This window comes from Zalophus californianus, chromosome 9 (genome assembly GCF_009762305.2).
Source record: "Zalophus californianus isolate mZalCal1 chromosome 9, mZalCal1.pri.v2, whole genome shotgun sequence".
NCBI classification, from domain to species: domain Eukaryota; kingdom Metazoa; phylum Chordata; class Mammalia; order Carnivora; family Otariidae; genus Zalophus; species Zalophus californianus.
In genome coordinates, this window is record NC_045603.1 from 17,698,459 (window position 1) to 17,721,130 (window position 22,672).

The 22,672-nt window shown below is 48.8% G+C and overlaps 1 protein-coding gene across 3 annotated transcripts in view; it reads right to left on the reverse strand.

Annotated features, from left to right (window-relative positions):
- The window catches only part of CHST11 (carbohydrate sulfotransferase 11), a 264,556-nt gene extending 242,579 nt beyond the window's left edge, over positions 1-21,977 (reverse strand). Inside the window, exon 1 of one of the 3 annotated variants that reach the window (XM_027594355.2) lies at positions 21,902-21,977. Coding sequence is in view for 2 of the 3 variants with exons in the window: in XM_027594352.2 (XP_027450153.1) it covers positions 11,717-11,834 (118 nt within the window). In the remaining variant the exon portion in view is untranslated. Of the gene's footprint in view, positions 1-11,716; positions 12,312-21,901 lie in introns of those variants that run through there. The other 2 variants (XM_027594353.2, XM_027594352.2) reach the window with 2 other exon arrangements.
- Between the last annotated feature and the right edge of the window lie 695 nt (positions 21,978-22,672).

Genomic DNA, 22,672 nt, shown 5'->3' on the forward strand with positions numbered 1-22,672 from the left:
AGCAACTGAGAGACTGAAACTTAACCTCCGTGGCCTATCATTTTGGCACGAGCAAAGCAAACAGTGGAGTTTTAAATCCCATCACAGAGTGCTTTTAGCTATTTCTTACTTTGCACTTTAGACATGCATGAATAATCTTCCTACCTCCCATTAAACGATAATAATAGAAACTGTTGCAAACTGGCCCCAGTTCATTTGAGAAAGTGAGTTGAAAACTTCTGCCCTTCAAATGAAACAGGAGAGTTTAATTAAATGGGGCTTAAATTTCATCATCTGAAAAACAGGAGACCTTCAACCTTCCATGGCTCCCAGGTCCCAAGAATAAAATTCAAACCTGAGAGCATTCGGGGCCCTCCAGGTCCACTGTTGACCCCCTCTCTCCCCCCGGAGCCTCCTGTGTTCCAAGACATCACTCTCCTTCCCACCTCACCCTTGCTCTGGCAGGTGCCCTCCCCTGGAATGTCTTTCCTCTCTTTCTCCCATATTCCCTAGAAATTCTCTACTCATCTTTCTGGGCCCAACAAACATCCCCTCTCCTGTGAAGTCCTCCTCAACAACCCCCCCAAATCGAGGATCCCCAGTTCCGTCCTTAGCAGTTTGTCTCTCTTTGTAACCCCAACCACATTTGGACCCATAGACGGTTAATCATGTGTCTTCTGTCCACCCCCACAGAATGAATGTTCCTTGAGCCAGTCTTTGCACTCAAACGTTTGTGTTAGAATCATTTTAAACCACACGTAAGCAATTCCTTGAACCCCTCTGAGTTTCCACTGCCTCATCTGGAAAATGGAGTTGGTAACTGTTTCTCTACGTTACAGAGTTTGTTAGGGTCTCATTAGGAGGGTCGAGCTTCAGATGACAAGAAGACTCTGAAGATAGTTCAGAGGCTGGAAATTACTTGAGCGACACGTACATACACAAGCTAACATCTCTTATTTAACACCTACAGTCCTAGATGGCCAACAGTCTTCCCAGAGGGTTCAACTTAGACCCAGGAAATAAATCGTGCCTTAAATTAAGGGGAAAGGGGCAAACAAAATAAACGAGAAGCAAACAAAAAGCCCTAATCCATAAAAAGTTCTCTAACACTTCGGAGCGACTCCATCCAATAGGGTAGCCACTAATGTGTGGCTGCAGAGCCCGTGAAGTGTGGCTGGTCCGAATCGAGATGTGTTGTAAACATAACATACACACTGGAGTTCCAGGACTTCGCACAGAAAAGTAAAATCTCAGCAATTTGTAATATCCACTGCCTGTTAAGTGGATATTTTAGATATTAATTTCACCTGTGTTTTTTTTCATTTCTTTACTTTTTTTCAATGTGGTTACGGGAAAATTTAAAGTGACACACGCAGCCGACGGTACATCCTGGCTGGACATTGCTGGCCCGAGGACAGCCCTGTTTCAGACCCTCCTACTCCGGGTGAACGAGCAGATCCCCTCTCGGGGTATACGGGTTCCTCTCGCGGGTACGAGCACCTAACAACCAACCACACCTTCAAAAGCTGTTCGGTTTTTTTGGCTGGGTCTACACCTAGCCATGGTGTTAACGGAGTTAACTCTTTGCCCTCTGATGTGCCAGCTCAGTCACTGCCGAATCAAACTGAAAAACCGATCGGCAAAGATGATGGCTGACAATTCCACGCTCGCCACCCCAGGAAGTGGGATTTTCTTCTTGGTTGCCTATCAACATCAATGTGTTCACTCTTCCGATTCTTTTCATATTTACCAAGTGGCTATTGCTGTGGTCTCAATGTATGTGTGTCCCCCCACCCAGTATTCATATGTTGGAAGCATATGCCCAAGGTGATGATATTAGGAGGGGAGGCCCTTGGAGGGGATTAGTTCATGACGGTGGGGCCCCAGGGAGCTCCTTCACCCCCTCCGCCATGTGGAACTACACCAGGAAGTCTGTGCCCCGGAAGAGGTCCCTCACCCAATCATGCTGGCACCCTGATCTGAAACTTCCAGAACCGTGAGAAATCAATTCCAGTTGTTGATAAGCCACCCAGTTTACAGAGCCTGAACAGGGACCAGGACGACTGCTACGTACCAGGCTCTGTCCTAGATGTTGAGGTACTGTGGTAAACAAGACCCGGCTGCTCTTAATGACCCAACACACCAGAGCGTGTAATGACAGAAGTGTGCGCTCACAAAGTACCACAGCGTGCCAAGGAAGGACACCCATCCCCTTATTCGGACCACGTAAGGTTGGTTGAAGATTGGACACAGGAGGCAACACAGGAAGTGGACCTTGACCTCAGGACACATCCACGTTGAAGTGAGAAGTGTCATCTGAACGCAGATGACAGTACTGGCCCCCAGAGGGGATAAGCTCACCCAGGGATAGAGTGCAGGGTAAGAGAAGAGGCTATCAGTGAATGTCCCACTTGGAGTCCACAGCTGGGCCTAAGGCCCTTCTAAACAAATTACCTCCTGACCTAATTAGCTGAAAGCACCAGCACGTACGCGGAGCATAACATAGTCTATGGTGTCAGTCGGACCTGGGCAGGGGTTCTGTTCTAACTCTCCAGGTCTGTGACCTCAGACAAGCTCCTTCACCTCTAAGCCTCAGTTTCCTCACCTGTACAATGGTACTGGTAAATGCTCACCTCACAAGATTGTGAGGATTAAATGCGTTAATCCAAATACAGCAGGTGGCACACTGCCTAATACATACTAGGTACTCAGTAAGTGAGGAAGGTTGTACTATTCTTTGTGTGAGTGTATGTGCGTGTGTTGTTCTTTAAAAAGCATCAGAAAAATAATAGACTCTAAATAAGGGTTTCCCAGCTATTGTTATTCTGGGCTGGATTATTCTTTGTTGGTGGGGAGCAGTGGTGGGCGGAGGGCGGGGGGCAGGGAAGGGCGGGTAGGCTGTCCAGGGCACAGAATATGTTTTAACAGCATCTCTGGCTTCTCCCCACTGGATACTAGTAGGACACCCCCTCCCAGGTGTGACAACCAGATTCCTCCAGACATTGCCAAAGGTTCCTTGCAGTGGGGGAGAGAAGGGAGCAAAATGGTCCCCAGTTGAGAACCACTGGTCTCTAACAGGTGAGGTGGAAAGTTCATCTGGAGGAGGGTCCAATGCCTAAAAAGAGAGACTTTTTCAGCATGTAAAGAATTCTGAGCACTGATGGACTCCCTCCTTGGCGATCAAGCCCAGCAGGACTCTCTCCAGGAAAGTAAGCATTAGGCCAGCAAAGAGCACCAAGTACACCTTGGCCTCGCCCAGATCAGGATCACAGCCTTCTAAGTGAATCCCAGTACCTGCTCTGGGGACTCTGGCACAAACGGGCCTCTGCCCCGGCTATGAATGCCATCCACAGAGGCAGCGCCCCCAGGCTCCAAGAGTGGGGCGACTGGCTCCTGGGCAGGAAGAAGTCATACGGGCCTCCTCTGCACACAGGAGGTTCAAGTGTGGTGACAAAGGCCAATCAATTCTGTCCTGTGCCATGAGCCACGCAAGCCACCCAACCGCTGCTCACTGAAGGGCTACCACGGAGCAACCGCTATTTTTCTGAAACGACTTTTCATCCTCCTGAGTTCAGCTTCAGAAATGACATCGAGGGGCGCCTGGGTGGCTCAAGGTCGGTGAAGCGTCTGCCTTGGGCTTGGGTCATGGCCCCAGGGTCCTGGGATAGAGCCCCGCGTTGGGCTCCCTGCTCAGCAGAGTCTGCTTCTCCTTCTCCCTCTGCCCCTCCCCCTTGCTCATGTTTGCGTGTTCTCTCTCTCTTTCTCTCAAATAAACAATAAAATCTTTAAAATAAAATAAAATAAAATAAAATAAATAAAATGCACCACCAAGGCAGAGCTCAGTTTCGGCCATGGGGGGCGGGGGATGAGGGTGGGGAGTGGGGGAGGGCGTGTGCCGGCACAGCTGACAGAAGGCTAGTGCAGACAGAAAGAAGACACAACAGTCTGGACACAGGACCCTCCCAGTAAACGTGACAGGGCGCACATACGAAAACAGATAAACCCTGTCGTAAACACGAAGATTAGGATCTCAGGATGAGAAACCACAGTGCCTTTACTCCAACAATCTGTGTGCGCTCTGTCTGTATCCATTTTCAAAGCACTTTTCCTTCTCGTTTTTCACTTAACCCTCCCCGCCAGCACCACATTGGAGAGGGAATATTGCTACCTTCACTTGGCAAAGAGGGGACAAAATCTCTGAGGCCGTGATTTCCAACGCAGTCAGTCATTCAATCCATTATTAAGTTGCTACAATCTCCGGGCACCTGCCCAAGTGGTGGGGTGTGGACAGTACTATGCCAGATACTGTTTGAGCCTGGAGAGTCTTGAGCTAGTTCTCAAGGAGAAGCATTATTGGCACTTGGGCAAGATGACTCTGATGGGCGGAAAGATCCCATCCTTTGCAGGCTGTCTAGCATCCCTGGCCTGGCCAATGAGACTGATGTCATCAATCCTCAGACACAATCAAGAGCATCCCCTACACATTTCCAAACATGGGGAGTGGGGGAGACCCCAACTGAGAGCCCTTACCAGATGGCCTGGGCAACAGTTCTTAAGTCAGACAGCCGTGGTTCCTCAATCCTCTCCATCTGACCTTAGACAAGTGAGATGCTCTCTGCCTCCTGGTCCCTGCCTTATAAAATGGTAATAATCACCATGTGTACCTTGTAAGATTCCTTTGAGAAATAACATATTAAACACCTGGCCCATGTTGACCTTCAGAAATAATACCCAATAAACACCTGTATTATTTTCCCGGCTCATCTCCCGTATGTTCCCGTTTAACTGTATCTTCAAAGCCCCCTTCTCAGATACACCTTGTCTGAGCACCCTCCTCCAAACTGCCGTCCCCTGGCTGCTTCCATTTCACCTCCTTCTTCCTTCCTTTATTGTTCTGTCATCATCAAACATGCTCTGTTTTGTTTTGTTTTTTTAAGATTTTATTTATTTACTTGAGAGAGAGAGCACAGAGGGAGAAGAAGAAGCAGACCTCCGCTGAGCAGGGAGCACAATGTAGGGCTCCATCTCAGGACCCCGGGATCATGACCTGAGCCAAAAGCAGACGCTTAACTGACTGAACCTCCCAGGTGCCCCAAACATGCTCTATGTTTTAAACATGCATTTATTTATTGTGCCATGAGGACACGGATTTTTGTCTATTTGTGTTCCTGCAGTGCCTCCAGCACCCAGAACAGAGCCTAACTGTTAATAAACATTCAACAAAAACATCTTGAGTGATGTCGAATGGATACAGTAGACAGCCAAGGTCTGAAAGCCAGTGTCTGGACTACAAATTCTGTATTCTTTTCTCTATAGTGAATGACCACGGATCGCATCCTGAACATTTTGTTGAAGAATTTCCCAACACAAGCTCTGTTAAAATTTTTCGTAAATCTCTCTTACCGAGTGGTAGTCTAGTTTGGGGGTGGCGGAGTGAGAAGAAATGGCATCTCCACGGTGACCACTTTACCAAAGTGCACGACCAGCTGCCCAAAGATAAACACGAAGCTGCAAGTAAGAAGCATCCTCACTTCCCATCCAGCCTGCCCCAGACTCCTCTCAGACCCTCCAGGGCCTCCCATCCCAAATTTCTCTCCACCCCACACTCTTTAGCTGCTCCCTCTCTCTGCCTTGTGCTGTGAACAATCTGTGGCTTGCCCTGCTCAGCCCCACCTCAAGGACAGGCCTTGGGCTGCTCTATGCCTGGAACATTCTTCCTGGGATGGACGCATGGATGGTTCCTTCCATTCCTTGAGGTCTCTGCTCTCCAAGGTCATCTTACCAATGGCAGTCCCTAATCACCTCTATATTAAATTGCAACCCCTGCCTCCCATCCATCTCCCCCTGCTTTGTTTTTCTGTCTTCACACCATCTGACAAGCCATCTGTTTTACTTCTGCACTAGAACATAAGTACCCCGGGGGCAAAAACCCACGTTGATTCCCCAAGTGCCTAGGACAATCCCTAGTGCCTAGCGCAGAGTAGAAGAGAAAGAGAGACAGAGACAGACTCATAAATTTTGATCAATCATATTTGATCTGAGATGTGTCAAATTACAGGCTCCAGGAATTTTTAACTGACAGATCAAACTATTCAGTGACCTCCTAGCAAGATGTGCCTTCCTCTTCACTTGTCATAAAGATGGGGTCTCAAAACCCAAGAGAAACCAAAAAGGAAAAAAAAAAACAAACGAGTAAGCAAAACAACTTTTGGTTTTTCTAAGAATCTGAACGCACATGCCTGTTGGCAATGACCTTCCTGAGGCCTTTTTCACCTACCTTCCCCAGATCAAGAAGAGGTTGTCCAGTTGGTGGGTTGAAGAGGGGGGGGAAAGGGTGGAGCCTGTGCTTGTAAGCTTTTGATTTCCTGTTTTTAAATGGCTGTGCCGATAGAGCTGGTCATAAGCAAGATGACTTTCCAACCATATAAATATAAACCACAGCCACCTCTGCTGCAGGCTGGATCCCCCCTGCCCAGACCTCACAGAAATCTCCAGCCACCCTTCCCCTGGTGCCTGACCGCCACTTTTATTCCCGAAAGCAACGACTCATGGACTCACGAGCAGTGGCTAGAACTGTCGGAGGAAATTGCCTAAGTGCATCAGTCTTGCCTTAACGCAGCTAGGAAAATGCCCCACTGAGGTGCAAACATTTCAACCACCAAAGGGAGACCCCATACTGGACAAGTCCTAACCTTCAGTTATTTCATGCTACTTTAGGGATCCATAACAGTCTCATATTTGAGACCCTCCTGATGTCTTTCCAAAGGAAGTTTCAGATAGATGACCTAAGGATAGCCCCTACAAATTGTTTTGACTCCAAACTCATTTCATGTCTAAGCAAAAAGATTCTTTAATGTAAAATTAAATGTGTGCAGGGGCGCCTGGGTGACTCAAGTCGGTTGAGCTTCCGACTCCTGATCTCTGGTCTTGACCTCAGGTTGTGAGTTCAAGCTCTGTGTTGGGCATGGAGCCTACTTTTAAAAAAATAAATAATTAATTAGGTTAAACTAAAAAATAAAATTAAACATGTGCAGCAAAAAAGGAAAAAAAAATTGGACTGACATCCTACAAAGAGGGGGAGGGGAGGGGTCAGCAGAGGCATATGCAAGTCTATAAATTAAAAAGGCTGTAATTAAATTTTGTCTTTAAACTTAATAACTAGTCACCATAACGATGAATTTGTCTAAAATACATCAAAACAGGTACAAAATTCATACTGTGGTCTCAACTATTTTTTTAATCTATATATTCTGTAATTTATAGAACAAAGCACCTGTTGCCTCTGGGTGCCAGAATAAAAAACGATTATTTCTCTTCTATACTTCCTAAATTTTCTAAAAAGAGCACATATTCTATTTATAATTAGACTGAAATTATAACACAAAAGCACTGTGCTTTCCATCTAATCAAGTAAAACTACAAAGGGGTAACCCAGGAAGTCTTTAAATAAAGGGTATAAGCTTTCAATACATGCAACCAAGGCAAAGAAATCCCAGGCAACAGTGAAAGTAAACATACGGCAAAGGAAAAAAGATGAGAAACAGAGGAAAGGCTTTCTCCTCCGTAGGCTTCTCTTCTTTGAACACGAGCTTTCAAACCAAACCACAACCCTATGGTATGGAGTGACACAAAAGGAAGGTTGAGGGGATCTGTCTTCACACACTAGGCACAAATGCAGCCTGGGGGCCTCTCAGCTTCGCCTTGCACAACACAGCTCCATCAAAGCCCAGCCGTCCAGGGCAGGTATGCGGGGCAGGTATGTGAGACGCCGAACCGTCCAGGATGCACTTCTAGAGGATGCACTCACTGAGGGACTACACGTGTGCAGAAACCACTATAGCATTGCAGTTCCTTTCTCACCAACTTCAGGAGCAGCTCCCACCCACAAAAGGTTTTCGTCCTGGGGATGGGTTTCTTGAAGTCAGTAGCTAAACAAGGCCAAGCTTCCCTGGTACCCAGGACACGGAGCAGTGCCCCCAGCTGCATCATACCTCGGGGCAGCAAATCTAGGCCTTGGGGAATGCTCCTGTCTGGTGTATGATCACTTAAACCAAATTCATGTCTGCGGGGGCGGGGGCTCTCAGAGACCAGGAAGGCAAGGAACGGTCTCCACCAGACAGACCCAGACTCACTGACAGGGCATTCTTGGCAAGGCTTGACAACTTTCCTAAAAACCAGAGAAGTGGGTCTTCTAGGGTTAAGCCACTTCATGCTTTCATCCAGCAAATATTTTACTGAGAGCCTACTATGGGTCAGGCACTGTGCAAAACATCGGAACTAGAATGGGACCTAAAACCTGATCCTGGGGCACCTGACTGGTTCAGCCAGTGGACCATGCAACTCTTGATCTCAGGGGTGTGAGTCCAAGCCCCACGCTGGGTGTAGAGATCACTTAAAACTAAAATGTTAAAAAAAAAAAAAAAAAGCCCTGATCTAAACAAAAACTATTAAATCAGAGTGTCACAGATCTAAAGAAAGCTGCCTTCCTGACAAGGCCCACTTCTGCCGAACGCTCCAAACAAATGAAAGATCAGCTACTCAAGTTTAGGAATTGCTTCAGTTTATGAATTAGAAAAGTACAAAAGACAATGGGCCCCAGATTAGACTCATTGTCTAATGAGAGAGAAAGAGAGAAACAGCCAGCCCTCCCCATCACGTCACGTCTCCTTTCTTCTTTCTCTCCCTCCTCTCACACTCCAGGTGTTCTCTAGCCACCAAAGAAGCCAGGAATCCATTTCTTGTGGAATACTATTTTTCTATTTCAGATACAGGTATGTGAAACTCCTGCCAGAGGGCTCCAAATTTTTAGCAACACAATCTAAGCCATGCTGCAGTCCTTTCTGCCTCTCCCTGGGTGATCTGTAAAGACTGAAACTGCAGAGCCCGGCCAAAGGATCATCCCACCATTACCTAAATTGAAGAAGCAAAGATCAGCTCACTTTTAAAGAAATTCAAAGCAGTAGAAAAGATGGAGCATCAGCTCCGCGATGTTTAATGTCAGTAAAGTTGAATAAAATGGAAAAAATAGAAAGGGAAATGTTTAATATTGATTTCAAAACATATTTTTACACCCTGTGTTATAATGAACCATTGGCATGAAGTTTTCGCAGAACCATATGTAATTCAAAATAAGGAAGACCTTTCGATTGAACCATCTTCAGGTCTGTATTGAATAGAAGGTATTGAAAGTAGTACTTGCTAAGGACAGGGTGGGGGGGGTAGTCAAAAGAGCATACTCATAGAGATAAATAATAATTTATTATTTTTATTTAAATTATTAAATTACTTTATTTAAATAATAAACAAATGCTATTTCTTGGGTGGCAATGGGGCCAGGAGGAAGGGAAGCAAAGGCTGAGAACATAGGGTCAAGGACAGAGGATCCTTATCAGGATACCCTGAGAGAAAGTTCTGTCCCTGATTCCCAAAGGTTAGACCGAAGAAAAGTCCAGTGCCACTTTCAAGCCAACGTTGTAAACCAGGGCTGGAAATTTTAGCAAAGTGCCAATTACAAGTTGGAAATTTCTTCCCAGTGTCTCTGGTTAGAAAGTTATTTCCTAATTCTCAGACAAGAAAAGCAAAGCCCAGGCTACATGAAAAGCATGGATAGCGGTGGTATTACAGTTAATTTATAGTTTTATATATATATATATATATACATATATATATATATATATATAGTCACATATAGAGTTATATTTCCCTGGACCACTAACAGGTACAGTGAAATTCAAGTGCATTCCGAATGGAGTCTAAGATCCATCCCTGTTCCAGGCATTTCTGCAAAGAGCTACCTGGCAGGTTCCATCCAGGCAAAATTTTAAGTGACCTAAACACATGTCTAGAGTCTAGACCAAACCATTCGGCCCTTTGTTTAAACTGGTGGAGCCCCAGTGTACTTGCACACCACCCAGTCCCCCAGTCTCTGGGGCGGAGTCTGGTCTGGCCTCCAGGATGCCTCTGTCTGTCTGGCCCAGCGCGCTGCAACCACCGACACCGCCCAGAACATCAGCGAGGTCCATTTTTAAATTGCCTTAGAAGTTTCCCAACCACCGGTTTGGGTGAGGAGACAAACACGGCTGCAGTTTGCTGACATGGAACTAAAAATACCCAGCTGCAAACAAAAGCCATCTTCTACAAGGCTGGCTCGGATGTCCTGAGGTTCCGTGTGGTAGTGTCAGACCATATCCTTAGCCATGTGGCCGCTTTAACAACTGCTCCCGCCGAGCGGGGAGCGGGAGCCCAGTGGCCCGGCCGGCCCCGCGCTGTCAAAGGAAGCTCCCACCAGCAGCCCCGGCATGATTGATGGAAAGAACAGCTTTATCCCTCTGCCACCCACCCAAACGCGGGCTAGAAGAATTCGGGGCTGCGTCTGCTCAAAGTGTTAGATACACACTGAAAGAAGAACGCGGGGGGGGGGGGGGGCAAAAAGAAAAACACCAACCCCATTTCCCTGGAAGGAAATGTGCTTCCATCTCCCTCCTTGCAATTATAAAAGCAAATTATTGCTGTGGCTATACTGAGAAAGGCAACTCGGAGGCGTAAAAAAAATGGATTTCGGAGCCAAAGTGGCCCAGCGGGGGCCTGCCGGGGGTGAGGTGGGGTGGGGATACCACGGCTCCCCGGGGAGATCCGCGTCTCCCCGAAGCCTCCTCGGAAGGTTTTTTACCTGTTGGGCTTGGGGGCTCGAGCTGCGAACGCCCGGCCGCCGCGCTCGAAGGCGCCCCTCCCTCCCCAGGTCCCAAACTTTCCTTAGCGCCCCTTGAAAGGGGCAAGCCTCAATCCTCCCCCAGTCCACGTTTCAGATGTGGAACTTGTAGAAGCTCCCGAGGGCTGCGGGGGAGGGGGCTCATTGCCACAGGCCCCGGGGCCCTCTGGGGGACTTCAGATGCTCGGAACCCAGGAGTGGGGGAAGCAACCTGACGGTCAGCCCAGGACCAGACCAAAGTTTCCTCTAAAACTGCTGTGGTCAAGGCGTGACCCGGGGGCCGTGACCAGCGCAGGGTCGGGAGAGCCGCTGGGGTGGGGGCGCAGGGTGAAGCAGGCCCCAGGGCACCAGCCGCAAGGTCACTGCGGAGCCAGACCCCGGGGGCAATCAGCGGGCGCCCGGCCGCTTCCCTAGCCTGGTGGAGGGGCAGCGCCGGGCACCCAACCTCTCCCCACACCTCTGCGCGGCGCCGAGCCCGGGACACGTGGGAGCCTAAGCCTCGGGCTCCCCAGCTCGCGGCGGGGACTGGCGACCTCGCTGGGGCGCAGAGCCTTCGCCCCCGGGCCCCCCACCCAGGAAAAGGCAGCGCGCCTGGGCGCAGGGCGGCAGGCTCCCGGCGCCTCTTTCATCCTCAGATCGCGGCATCAGCGGGGAGTTGCATTCTCTTCAAACCGGTCCCCCACCACCAGGAGCTGCCCACAACCTCTCTACCTTGCTCTGCTACCTCGCAGACAGACAGACAAGAGACACAAAGAGAAAAGGGAGAGGGGGGGAAAAAAAACTACCGCCCCTCCTTGCTCTCATCCTCCAGCCTGGAACCCGGAGGAAGAAGAGGAAGGTGAGTACGTCTTCCCTCCTCCTCTCCATCCCGACTCGGCGACCCGGGCAGACCGGGCAGCAAGGAGCCCCGAGGTGGCTGAGAGGGAAGAGGTAAGGCTGGAAGAGGCAGAAACCCGGCGCCAGTGAGCGAGCGAGAGCGCGAGAGAGGAAAAAAAATATCCAACAAAACCACGCTAACGCGCCCCCTACCTGGGTGCAACATACTTTGGAAATAGAAGATGACCAGGATAAAGGATCCCAAGCAAGTGGCCAGCACCATCCGGCAAATTCTGTTCATCCTCATCACTTCCAGCAGCGCCGGCTTCATGGCTTTGTCCTGGCTGCGGGGACCGGGGTGTCCGGGAGGCGCGCCCGGGGCGCAGGAGCCGGGACCCTGCCGCGCGGAGCGGAGCCCGGGAGGCGCAGGGCAGGGCTGGGCAGGGCTCGGGGTGGGGGGACGATCGGGAGGGCTTCGCGGCCGCTCTCGGAGCCCCCAGCCCCGGGCAGGGGTATGGAAGGCGCCGGAGTTGCTCTGGAAGTGCCGAGATGCGTGGACCCGCCGGCTGCGCGCCCCTGCTCCTCCTGCTGCTCCTCTCCGCCTCCCCGCCGCCGCCTCCGCTCCCGCCGGCGGCCGCCGCGCTGCCTCCTCGCGGGCCGGGCGGCTGGGGTGCGAGCGCGGATGGTGCCGCCGCTGCGCTGGCCGCTGGGGCTGTCGGACGGGCCCCCTCCCTCCTCTCCAAAGGCTACTTCATTGCGCTCCAGTGATCTATATATTCCGGGCTGGGTTTTACCAAATGCAACTCGCAGCCCCCGGCGAGGGGAGGGCGCCCGCGGAGAGCCGGGAGGAGGGAGGGACCCGAGCGCCGGGGCGGAGCGTCGCGCTCCCCCCGCCCCTACCCGGGAATTGGTCGCGTCCAGCTGTTTCCCGGGGAGTGCGGAGTGCGCGCCGCGCTCCCGCAGGGTCCCAAAAGCCCTCAGTCCCCGGCCGGGCTCGGCCGCCGTCTGGAGGTTGTGTCAGCGTTTCCATGACAAAACGCAGAGGGAAAAAACGCGAATAAAATCGCCTCGGTGCTGCCACCCACTCCTGCCGGCGTTTGTGGAGGGAAGTGGCAGCGAGCGAGTTGGGCACCGGGAGCGGAAAGGGGTCTGGTGGTCCGCGATCATCTCAGATCACTGGGCCGGGTGGTCGAGAAGTTGCTCCTAGCCCCCAGGGAGCGAGTGCCCTTTTGCGGACGCCCAAAACGGGCGGTTTCGTTTTTCTTTCAAACCACAGCCAGGCTGGTGCGATGTTTTGGAAAGGAGTTAAAAACGGCTGACTTCGGGTCAAGGTTAGGGAAACTGCACTACCCGCAGGGGTCAGGCGACAACGGAGCTTCCTCGGGGATTTACGCAAAGTCTCTCCGTAGACAAGGCAAAGGGGGCTTGCTTGAGGATTTTAAAACTCTGGCTTCTCAACGGGCAGAGCTCCGTCCAAATTCTCCCAGATACACTCGAGTCCCAGCAGGGGGGGAAGTGAGAGGTTGCCCCCACGAAGTCACTGTCCTCCGAATCCAAACAACTGATGGAAAAACCCAGCCGGCCTTAGCGTTGGCAGGTAAATGGAAAGATGACGTTGCTTTCTTGTATTGTGGGAAGTAACTTAAAATTTCCAATGCCATGCATGGAAGTGATTCAACAATCAATAAAGCAGATGCAGGCAAATAGCAGGAGATCACTGGCTCACCTACCCTGTTCTAACTTTCGAAAATCGGCTACTACAGTCCACTTACCTACCACCCGGAACTGAAGATCTTGTTCTTCTGCCCTCTGTGGTTTCTGTAAGCGAAGAGATAGGAGCTGCCCTGTCTTTTTATTTTCCTTAGTAAGTTTACATCAGGTTTTTAAAACCTAAAGGATTATTTAAAGTCCAACAAGAATATCTACCAGGGGGGAAAATGTTATTGTAAAGACTAACTTTTGTGTCATATTATCAAATTGTTCCTACTATTAACTCAATTCATAACGAACTAAGATAATAGGTCTTTCAGTACCTCTCACATAATAGGCATTTGATAAATACTCATTGAATCTGAATGTAAGGGCTCTTACCCCTCTTCTCAATACATGAGACACAGCTCACAAACAGACCCATGCAGCAAAACCCACTTCTACCACCTCAGTTCCCTTACCCCAGAGTTGCAAGGTAGGGGAAGTAACAAAGTCAGCAGCCTTGCCTTTGATTACAGAAGACAATCAATTACAGCACAATATTTATGTAACTGGTGTGTACTGTATTAATTTGTACTCACTTGTGAATGAGTTGCTTGCTAAAGGCTGCAGAGCTGAACAACCCAGAACAAAGCCATTCTTCAGTGATTCTCCCCACAGGAGATTGGGGATGGGAGTTGAGCACATGGCCACCCACCCCAACCAAGGCAGGGATTCTTTGCACAGAGCATGGTTAGATGAGCACTTGCAACACTTTGCCTAGAATGTCAGGCTCTCGTTTTAATTCCTGGTTTTACAGAGCAGGCAGGGTTCACCCAACTGGGCTCTCACCATCCAGAGAAGAGACCACACTGTACCTGGACAAAAGTCTGGACATCCATAAGGCAGTCTGGGAAGTCACAGGGCTGAGAAGTATAATTTCTGGTGGGTTACGGAGGGTTGAGTTGGCCCAAATGGTGGAGAAGGTGGTGAGCCACGCCCAATATCCATTTTCGTATTTCCCACATCAGTCAGGAACTGGCCCAAACAAATAAACATACAGTGAGGGGTAAGGCTCTCATAGGTAAACTACCACCTCTTCCAAGAAGCCTTCCCTGATTTCTCATCTGAAGTAGCTTCTTTCCTCCTCGGTGCTCTGAGCACTAGGTCCAAACCCCTCTTGGGTCACTGTACCCATTAGACTGGGTTTCATTCACCTGTCTCTAGTGCTCAGCTTCATGACTGGCATTGGGTAGGGACAGCTAAGTCAGAGATGGAGAAGTAATGCCTTCTTAGGCTATAAAGTTAAGTTAGATCACCTCTAAAGTCTACCATAAAGGTCACCGGTAATGGCCTGGGATTCTGTTGTTCTACCCATATTAGGGGTGAGGGAAAAGGTTCCATTTCTTGTCTCCTCCATCACACTGCAAACTTCCCAACTTCAAATGGACTCATTGCTTTCTGTACATTTCTAACAAAACTTTTTTTTTTTTACCTCTTTTACTCATGCTACATGATAAATATTGACCAGATAAAGCACAGTGTTGCTTGATAAGAGTGAGGAAAAGGGAGAAGATTTGGTATTTTGAACTTTGAAGAGAGGATAAGGAAGGCCTGCCTCTCAGGTCAGGGTTTCTGTTTTCCCAGTGTACCAGTCAGGACAGGCCAAGTCATGCTGCACTAACAAGCCCCAATTTCAGTGGCTACAACCAGGGCTTACATCTCACTCCACCACGTCTGCGGTGGGCCAGAAGAGGGGCTGTCCACATGGCATTTTTCAAGGATGAGGCCGAAGCAGCCCCTACTTAGAACAATGATGGTTGCCAGGCCTGAGGAGAGGAAGTCTCCGGCAGGCCTCACGTGAACGATTCAGGGATCCAGCCCAAAAGAAGCACGTGTCACTTCTGTTCATCATTTATCGGTCAGAATTACTCACAGACGGCTCCACATCACACCAAGTCCAGGAATTCAGAGCCTAAAGCATTTGGGGAACAGTCTTCCCGACTGCAACCCCCAGTTGCTCTTCAGATCTTATTTTTCCCTTATTTTTCTAATGCCCTTTAGCCCCGAGAGTTCTGGCAAACCAGCACTGTGCTCATCCTGGGACCTGGCTAAATCTTGCTTGATTGTTAGGCTGGGAATGTCCTCTCCGAATTAAATGGCATGCAAATAAAACTGGGGCCGCCCGTTTCAAAGCCTGGTGTGGTCGGAGAAAATGCGTTAAGGGGAAAGTTCTACGTAAATGGATGATCGTGGAAAACTCACAGGCAAGGAAGAAATAGATGTGAAATCAGAATCTCAGCTCATGCATGCCATCAGCAGTGAGCCCACAGATATTTACCAAGCCCTCCCATACCTGCAGGCCGGGCTCGGCCTCATTCCCGTGGACTTACGCCTTCAATGTACGGTCTTGTTGAGACCTTGCAGGACTGGCAGCCATGGCCCTTTCTGCACTCGGCTGGAGAAGGAAGTGGGCCCAGGGCACTGGGAGACAGAGAGCCCTTTAGCATCCTTGGGAAAGGAGGGCTTGTCTTCTGCCAACATCAGCCAGGGGCCCCCAACTGGCTCCTGCAAGGACTGGCCTTGCCCATTTGCATCTCTGTGGCACCTCCAGCACAAAGTACGCTCAGTTAACCAGAGCACAGTAAATATTTGTGGAGTGGAATCAGAAACCATTTGCCCACAGCATGTGGTGATCTTAGGTACAGATTTTTCTACAGGTAGGTAAACCGCAAGTACACAAGGGGGTTACTTATGACATAGCTCGGAGCGCAGACTCTTCCTCCCAGGCTTTTTGGAACAAAGTGGGGACGAAAGAAAGGAAGACAGAGGGGGAGAGAAGGGGAAGAGGCAGAGAAGGACGGCGGGGGCGGGGGGGGGGAAGATGAGGGAGACAAAGGAGGAGGGAAGAAATACCCACCGCTATTCTGTTCATTTTCTGATGCCCCCTCTGGCCAATTTAGGCCCCAGAGGCTCCCCTCCTTGCCTTCTGGAGGAGAGAGGGCTGTTGGACCCTAGGGCTCGACCCCACCCCAGATGCCCCCTGCGTGGCCTCACCCACCCCTCCCGTCCACGCACAGCTCAGAAATCAGCTCCCGAGCTGCTCCCCGCTGCAGCGGGCCCTGGCCAGCTCCCCAACTCCTGTCCAGATGACCTGAAAGGAAGCTCTCCAGCTCCGATCCAATGACTTGGGTGCTTCTGGCCACCCCACGCCCCGCTCAGGCATGGTGCCAGGGGGCCATGTTCTAGGCCACGTTTGATGTGCTTCCCCTCCCCACCCGCTTGCAGGTGGGGGCCGCTACCGTCCTTGTGTTACAGAGGAGGAAACTGAGGCAGGGAACGGTGACCTAACCTACCCAGGGTCACACAGCAGTCTTGGCAGATTCCAGGTCACAAAGCCAGACGGCAGGCAGCAGCAGTGGTTCCTGAGTCCCCTCTCTTGTTTGACTGCCAGTCGGGCTGAGGGCTTGGACGGCCCATGTGGACCTGTGTGACCTGAGGCAGGTCACGTCCCCCTCTGAGCCCTACAGGCACAGCTGCCCCGATGGGCAGGACGCCAGAGAGATGACATGGCACTCTATGACTGTTGGGTGCCTTCACGGCTCATCTCCCTTTGCACCCCTGCCAGCCCCTCTGCATGCCCGTGTGACCCATCCTTCCAGGACCCCTACCTCCTGCCGCTCTTCGGTTCGGACATTAGCATCGCTGATGCACACTTTGCTATCCATGGCCCAGTAATTTATTGAAATATTCACTTGTGTTTGTTCTCCTGTATCTTTCACTGCTCCACGACCCCTCCCTTTCAAGCAGCTTCTTGCTACCTGGCTGAGGGATTGGATGAAGACTTTCTTAGAGACAAATGTAAAATTATGGGAGGGAGAATGCCAGGGAGAAAAGGTGGGGGGGGTGTTGGGGGGGATTTCAGAAGGGAGGTGTGAGTGCCTCCCACCCTGTGCCCTGGGAGGCAGAGGACATCTGTAGTCACCAGGGGAGGCAGGAACCCGGCCCGGTGGCCCCCGTGTCACCAGAGACTCTGGGGCCCCAAGCCTGGCATGAAAGTCACACAGCTTGGAGGACAAGAGCAGTAGATGCCTTGGAGGTGACCGGTGTCCCCAGCGCATGACCAAAAGGGCCTCCGATGCTGTGCGGCTGGGGGCCAGATGAAGACACTGAGAACCTCAAACTGAAAACCTTACGATTGCTCACTCCCACATGTGATTCAAAATAGAAATCATACCAAAGCGGGAAATACATAAGAAGAAAGGCAAGAAAGTTCAATTTTTTTCTGATGTTTCTTTTTTCCTCCCAGCTTTAATACATAAATAAAACCTATTAACTCTAGGTGTACAGTTTGCTGAGTTTAGGCGATTGTAAACAGTATATAACCTCCATGACTGCAATCGAGATACAGAATATTTCCACTGTCCAGACTGTTCCCTCTTGCCCCCTCTGCCATCCATCTCCTGCCCAGACCCTGGCTCCTCCAGGCAGCCACTGATCATCTTTCTTTCACTACAGGTTTTGCCTTTCCTACATTTTTTTTTTTTAAGTAGGCGCCACGCCCAGTGTGGAGCCCAACGCAGGGCTTGAACTCACAACCCTGAGCTCAAGACCTGGGCGGAAGAATCAGACACTTAACCGACTGAACCACCCACGTGCCCCTGCCTTTTCTACAATTCTATGGAAATGGAATCATGCTCTATGTAGCCTGCCATGGCTGGCTCCTTCCACTTAACAAAATTATTTCGAAATTCATTCATCTTAATATGGAATTCCTTTTTTATTGCTGAGCAGTATTCCACAGTGTGGATTTACCACAATCTGTTCATCCATCCATCCATCAGTTGACGGACATTTGCACGGTTTCCAGTTTTTAGCTAATATGAATAGCACTGCAAAGCACATTTGCATGCAAGTCTGTGTATGAACGAATGTTTTCATTAATCTTGGGCAAATACCTAGGACACATTATAGGACATGGCCTACCTCTCCAAAGTGACTTTTGTACCCTTTTGCATCACTACCAGCAAAGGAGGAGACTTGCATATCCTTTTCAATACCTAGTGTTGTCAGTCTTTTTAATCTTAGCCATTCTACTGAATGTTTAATGATCTGCCACTTTCATCTTAACTGCATGTCCGTGGTGACTAGGGATGCTGAGCATCTTTTCATGTGTTTTTTTTTAAGATTTTATTTATTTATTTGACAGAGAGAGAGAGAGACACTGAGAGCAGGAACAGAAGCAGGAGGAGTGGGAGAGGGAGAAGCAGGCCCCCCGATGAGCAGGGAGCCCGATGCGGGGCTCGGTCCCAGGACCCTGGGATCATGACCTGAGCCAAAGCCTGGGAGGAAGAGTCTGCGCTCCGAGTTATGTCTTTGGCTTAATGTCTTATGGCTTATGTCTTATGGCTTAATGACTGAGCCACCCAGGTACCCCTCTTTTCATGTGTTTCTTAATCATTCAAAAATCTTCTGTTGTGCAGCGTCTGTTCAAATTTTTAACTATTATTTCTCATGATCGGTTGTGATATTACTAAATTCTTCATATTCTCTGGATACAAGCTCATACATGTTTTGCATATATCTGCTCTTAGTCTGCTCTCCTTTTTGTTTTCTTAACCATGCCTTTTGAAGAGCAAAGGTTTTCAAAACTGAAGTCCATTTTAGTGTTTCTTTGATGGTTCGTGTTTCTGTGTTCTGTTAAAGAAATCTTGGCCTAACTCAATGCCACAAAGATTTTCTCCCGTGTTCTCTTGCTGAAGCATAAAGGTTCTAGCCCTTATGTTGAAGTCTTTGATCTATGTTGAGTGAAATTTGGCTGTCTGGTGTAAGGTAAGCATGGAGGTTCTCGCTCTCTCTCTCTCTCTTTTTTTAATACAGATATCCAGTTGTTCCAGCACCATTTTATACAATTATTATTTTATCCCATGTTGTGCAATTAAAGTATGCCACATCAGGATATAATCCCCACAGGCATGATGCAGTCTTCAAGACATTAATAATAAATAAGGTTCCAAGGATGTTATAGAAATGAGGCCAGAAAAGCCTAACTAATTTCATCTTTTTCCCCTAGAAAAACCCTCGGGATGTTCTGTAGTGTTGTCCCTTCATCTGTATCATTTCACGAGTAAACAGAGGCAAAAGAGAGCAGCCATCTCCTTGGTCCACTGACAAACATGAAGTTACATCACCATAAAACCTAAGGACCTGACTGGATAATCTAAGAAAGGCAAATGATAACAGCCCTCCTCGCAAATTTGCGGGAACTGCTTAATTAATGCCTCTCAATCCTGTAGGTCTTTGAACTCTGTGAGGGGAGGGCTGGGGCCCTGTCTCTACCATGCCTAGCATGATAGTGTTAACATAGGGCGGTCTAGAAATACATATTAAAGGAGTGATATCATTTTTGCCTGCAGCCTGGCAGAAATTATAAAATATTGGCAAGACCCAGTGCTGGGAATGGTGTGGGGAAGAGAGAATCCTTATGTACTGATGGTGGAAGTGAATATAAATCAATACAACTTCTACAACATTTCTGGAAAGTGATCCAACAATGATTTAACTAAAATCACTAAGCTATTGATTGAAAGAATTTGAATATTCACATACTTAGCTGTGCCAAAATCACCTAAGGGCCTAGCAATTCGGGTTTGTTTGTTTGTTTGTTTAAGATTTTATTTATTTATCTGACAGAGAGAGACAGCGAGAGAGGGAACACAAGCAGGGGCAGTGGGAGAGGGAGAAGCAGGCTCCCCGTGGAGCAGGGAGCCCGATGCGGGGCTCGATCCCAGGACCACGGGATCATGACCTGAGCTGAAGGTAGACGCTTAATGACTGAGCCACCCAGGCACCCCTCGGGTTTGGCTTAAAAAAGTATAAAACCTCCATATGATGGAATACTCCAGCCACTACAAAGGAAATGACTGAATCAGTTGAAGACATTACCACACAGTATGTATATATCCTCTTGTTTTTGTATAAATACATAAGCAAATCTAATTATATTTGTATCCAAATATATACATTTTATATAAACATTAATGGTAGGTATTCCTGAGTGTTGAGATCTTTAAAATCAATTTACTGCATTGTCTAAGTATTTTTTAAAGAGTACATATTATTTCTAAAAAGGAAAAACATATAGTTATTTTCATTTTCAGAGGGAAAAAAATGTTCCAATAGAAGGAGAAAATGTTTCTTAAATCATCAAAACCCAACTCAAGCTGCTACTTCCTCTAGGAAGCTTTCCCTAATACTTCAGCCTACAGACGTTATCTCACTTCTTGTAAGACGCAAAGCCCTTCCTCTATAATTCAGCACTTCTACACTGTCAGATGGTTGCAGAGTCATTTCTTGAGCTGTGCCCTGGCTCCTGGGAGGCACCTTGTAAATTCATGAAGGTTGATTTTGGGGACCAGTTGCCACTGACCTGATACAAAGCTGGACACACAGCAGATGACCCACAAGTTCTTGCCCGTTACTTTCCTGATGCATTAGAACGGGCTTCTGCTGCGTACTTAACCACATCCCAGACTGCTAAGCACATGTCGTGCACACCCCTAATCCTCATGTCAATCACACAAGGCCGGCAGGAGTATCCCATTACACAGATGACAAGACTGAGCCTCCGGCAGATTAAGGGACTTGCTCCCGTTTGCACAGCTTGTAAGTGCCACATTATATGGCTCCAAGACTCATGCTTCAGTGTACCAACCATGTCCCTATGTTCTCCAGATGTCTAACAGCGCATCGTCTAGACTTCCTATCGAGATCATGCTTTATCAAGATTAACCCTCAAATCAACCCTCAAAGATCATGCTTTATCAAGATCAACCCTCAGAGGAGCTTGGGGGCACAGGTCAAGGTGGGGTGGGCAATAAAGAGTTAAAGGAGAGTTTTTCAGGCTGTCAGCAGGCCCTGCACTCACAGACATGCCCACTTTCAGAGCCTTTCCTTCCTGCAGGTCAAACCTCCCGAATTTTAAAGACAGGGTTTTAGCATTCCCCAAGCCATAGTTGTTTAGATGGGGGAAGAGAGGAGTCTGTGTCAATGACTGGAGCAAACAATACTCACCTTTGTCTTTATTTTTCTTTGCCCCAGGGTGTAGTGAAAAACCATGCCTCTCAGAGTTGTTTATGACCCTCTCTCTGGAGATGAAAGGACTCCTATAAGCCTATTGACCCAGAAGTATTGTGAGGCGGCAGGGCATGAAAAAGAGGAATTCTCAAAGTATTCAGGGTTAGAGATGTCTCCCCCTGAAACAGTCCCTTGTCTTAAGCAGGCAGCCTGAAAAATAATTGTTAAATATTTGACCCTAAAAGTGCAAAGCTCCTGTTTGTCCAAGGAAAATGAATAAAGTTAAACAGGAAGTGAAAATACTCATTGGGAAAAAAGAGAAAGAAAGAAAGAAAGAGTTAAACTTCTTTGCTATATGTAAAGAGCTCATGTGAACAAATAACTAAGATAAAACCACCGAGACCCCAGTAGACACATGAACAAAAAACAGGGATGGGATTTTTCACACATACGAAAAGGAAATATAAGTGGATGATAGAATATGGGGAAATGTTCAATCTCAACAGTTAAAGCAAAGAAGCAAACCAAAACAAGAAGACTCTGTTTTAGTCCATCAAATTAGCAAGTCTTTATGATAAATGATACACTTCCCCTGACGCTGGGAAGGGTGGAGTGAGAAGACAATACACTTACGTTACCGGCAGGAGCAACCGGAATGACCCTTTTGGAAGCACACGTGTCCTTTATCCATCAATGGGGCGGAGGCACCAGGTGGGGTTACTGGGAGCGTGGGCTTGGGAGTCAGGCCAACTTAAACCTGCCATTGGCAAGTCACATAACGTCTTTGGGTCTCAGTTTCCTCATCTGTAAAATGGGAACGATAATACGTATTTTTAGAATTGTTGTGAGGACTACACAGATCTAAGTCTGACCAATCAGAGGCACCCACTATAGTACATTGAGCCAGGAGCTGCTGATGTAGAAAAGCAGGGACAGCAGAGAATCTGCTGTAGTGGCAGGACCACAAAATCCTGTGGCATTGGCAGTGGTGGCCTCTCTGGACTGACTGTGCACTGGGATCATGGCGTTCCACCTCCCTTCTTCCTGCTGACATTTTAGCTATTTCCCGGCCCTCTTAGCATTTCTCTGAGTCACCCAACAATCCTCTAATAAATTCCTTCTCCACCTAAGCCACAGTTGGTTTCTGTTGTTTGCCACTAAGAACTATGAATACACAGACCATAAGGTGTGGATGGAGACGCAGAACCTACGGCCCCGCCACCAACGTCCTAGGGTAATTGGCCAGTCCTCCCCTCCTCTGCCCCCTTCCTGCCAGGCAATAAGGTAAAATGGTGCCAGAAGCCAGTCACCCTTGCTTTTTCTAGATACATGGTGACGGGCATGCCCAAATCTGATGGGGGATGAGCTAGGAGTTGGATTCAGAGCCACGTGCACGCACAGAGC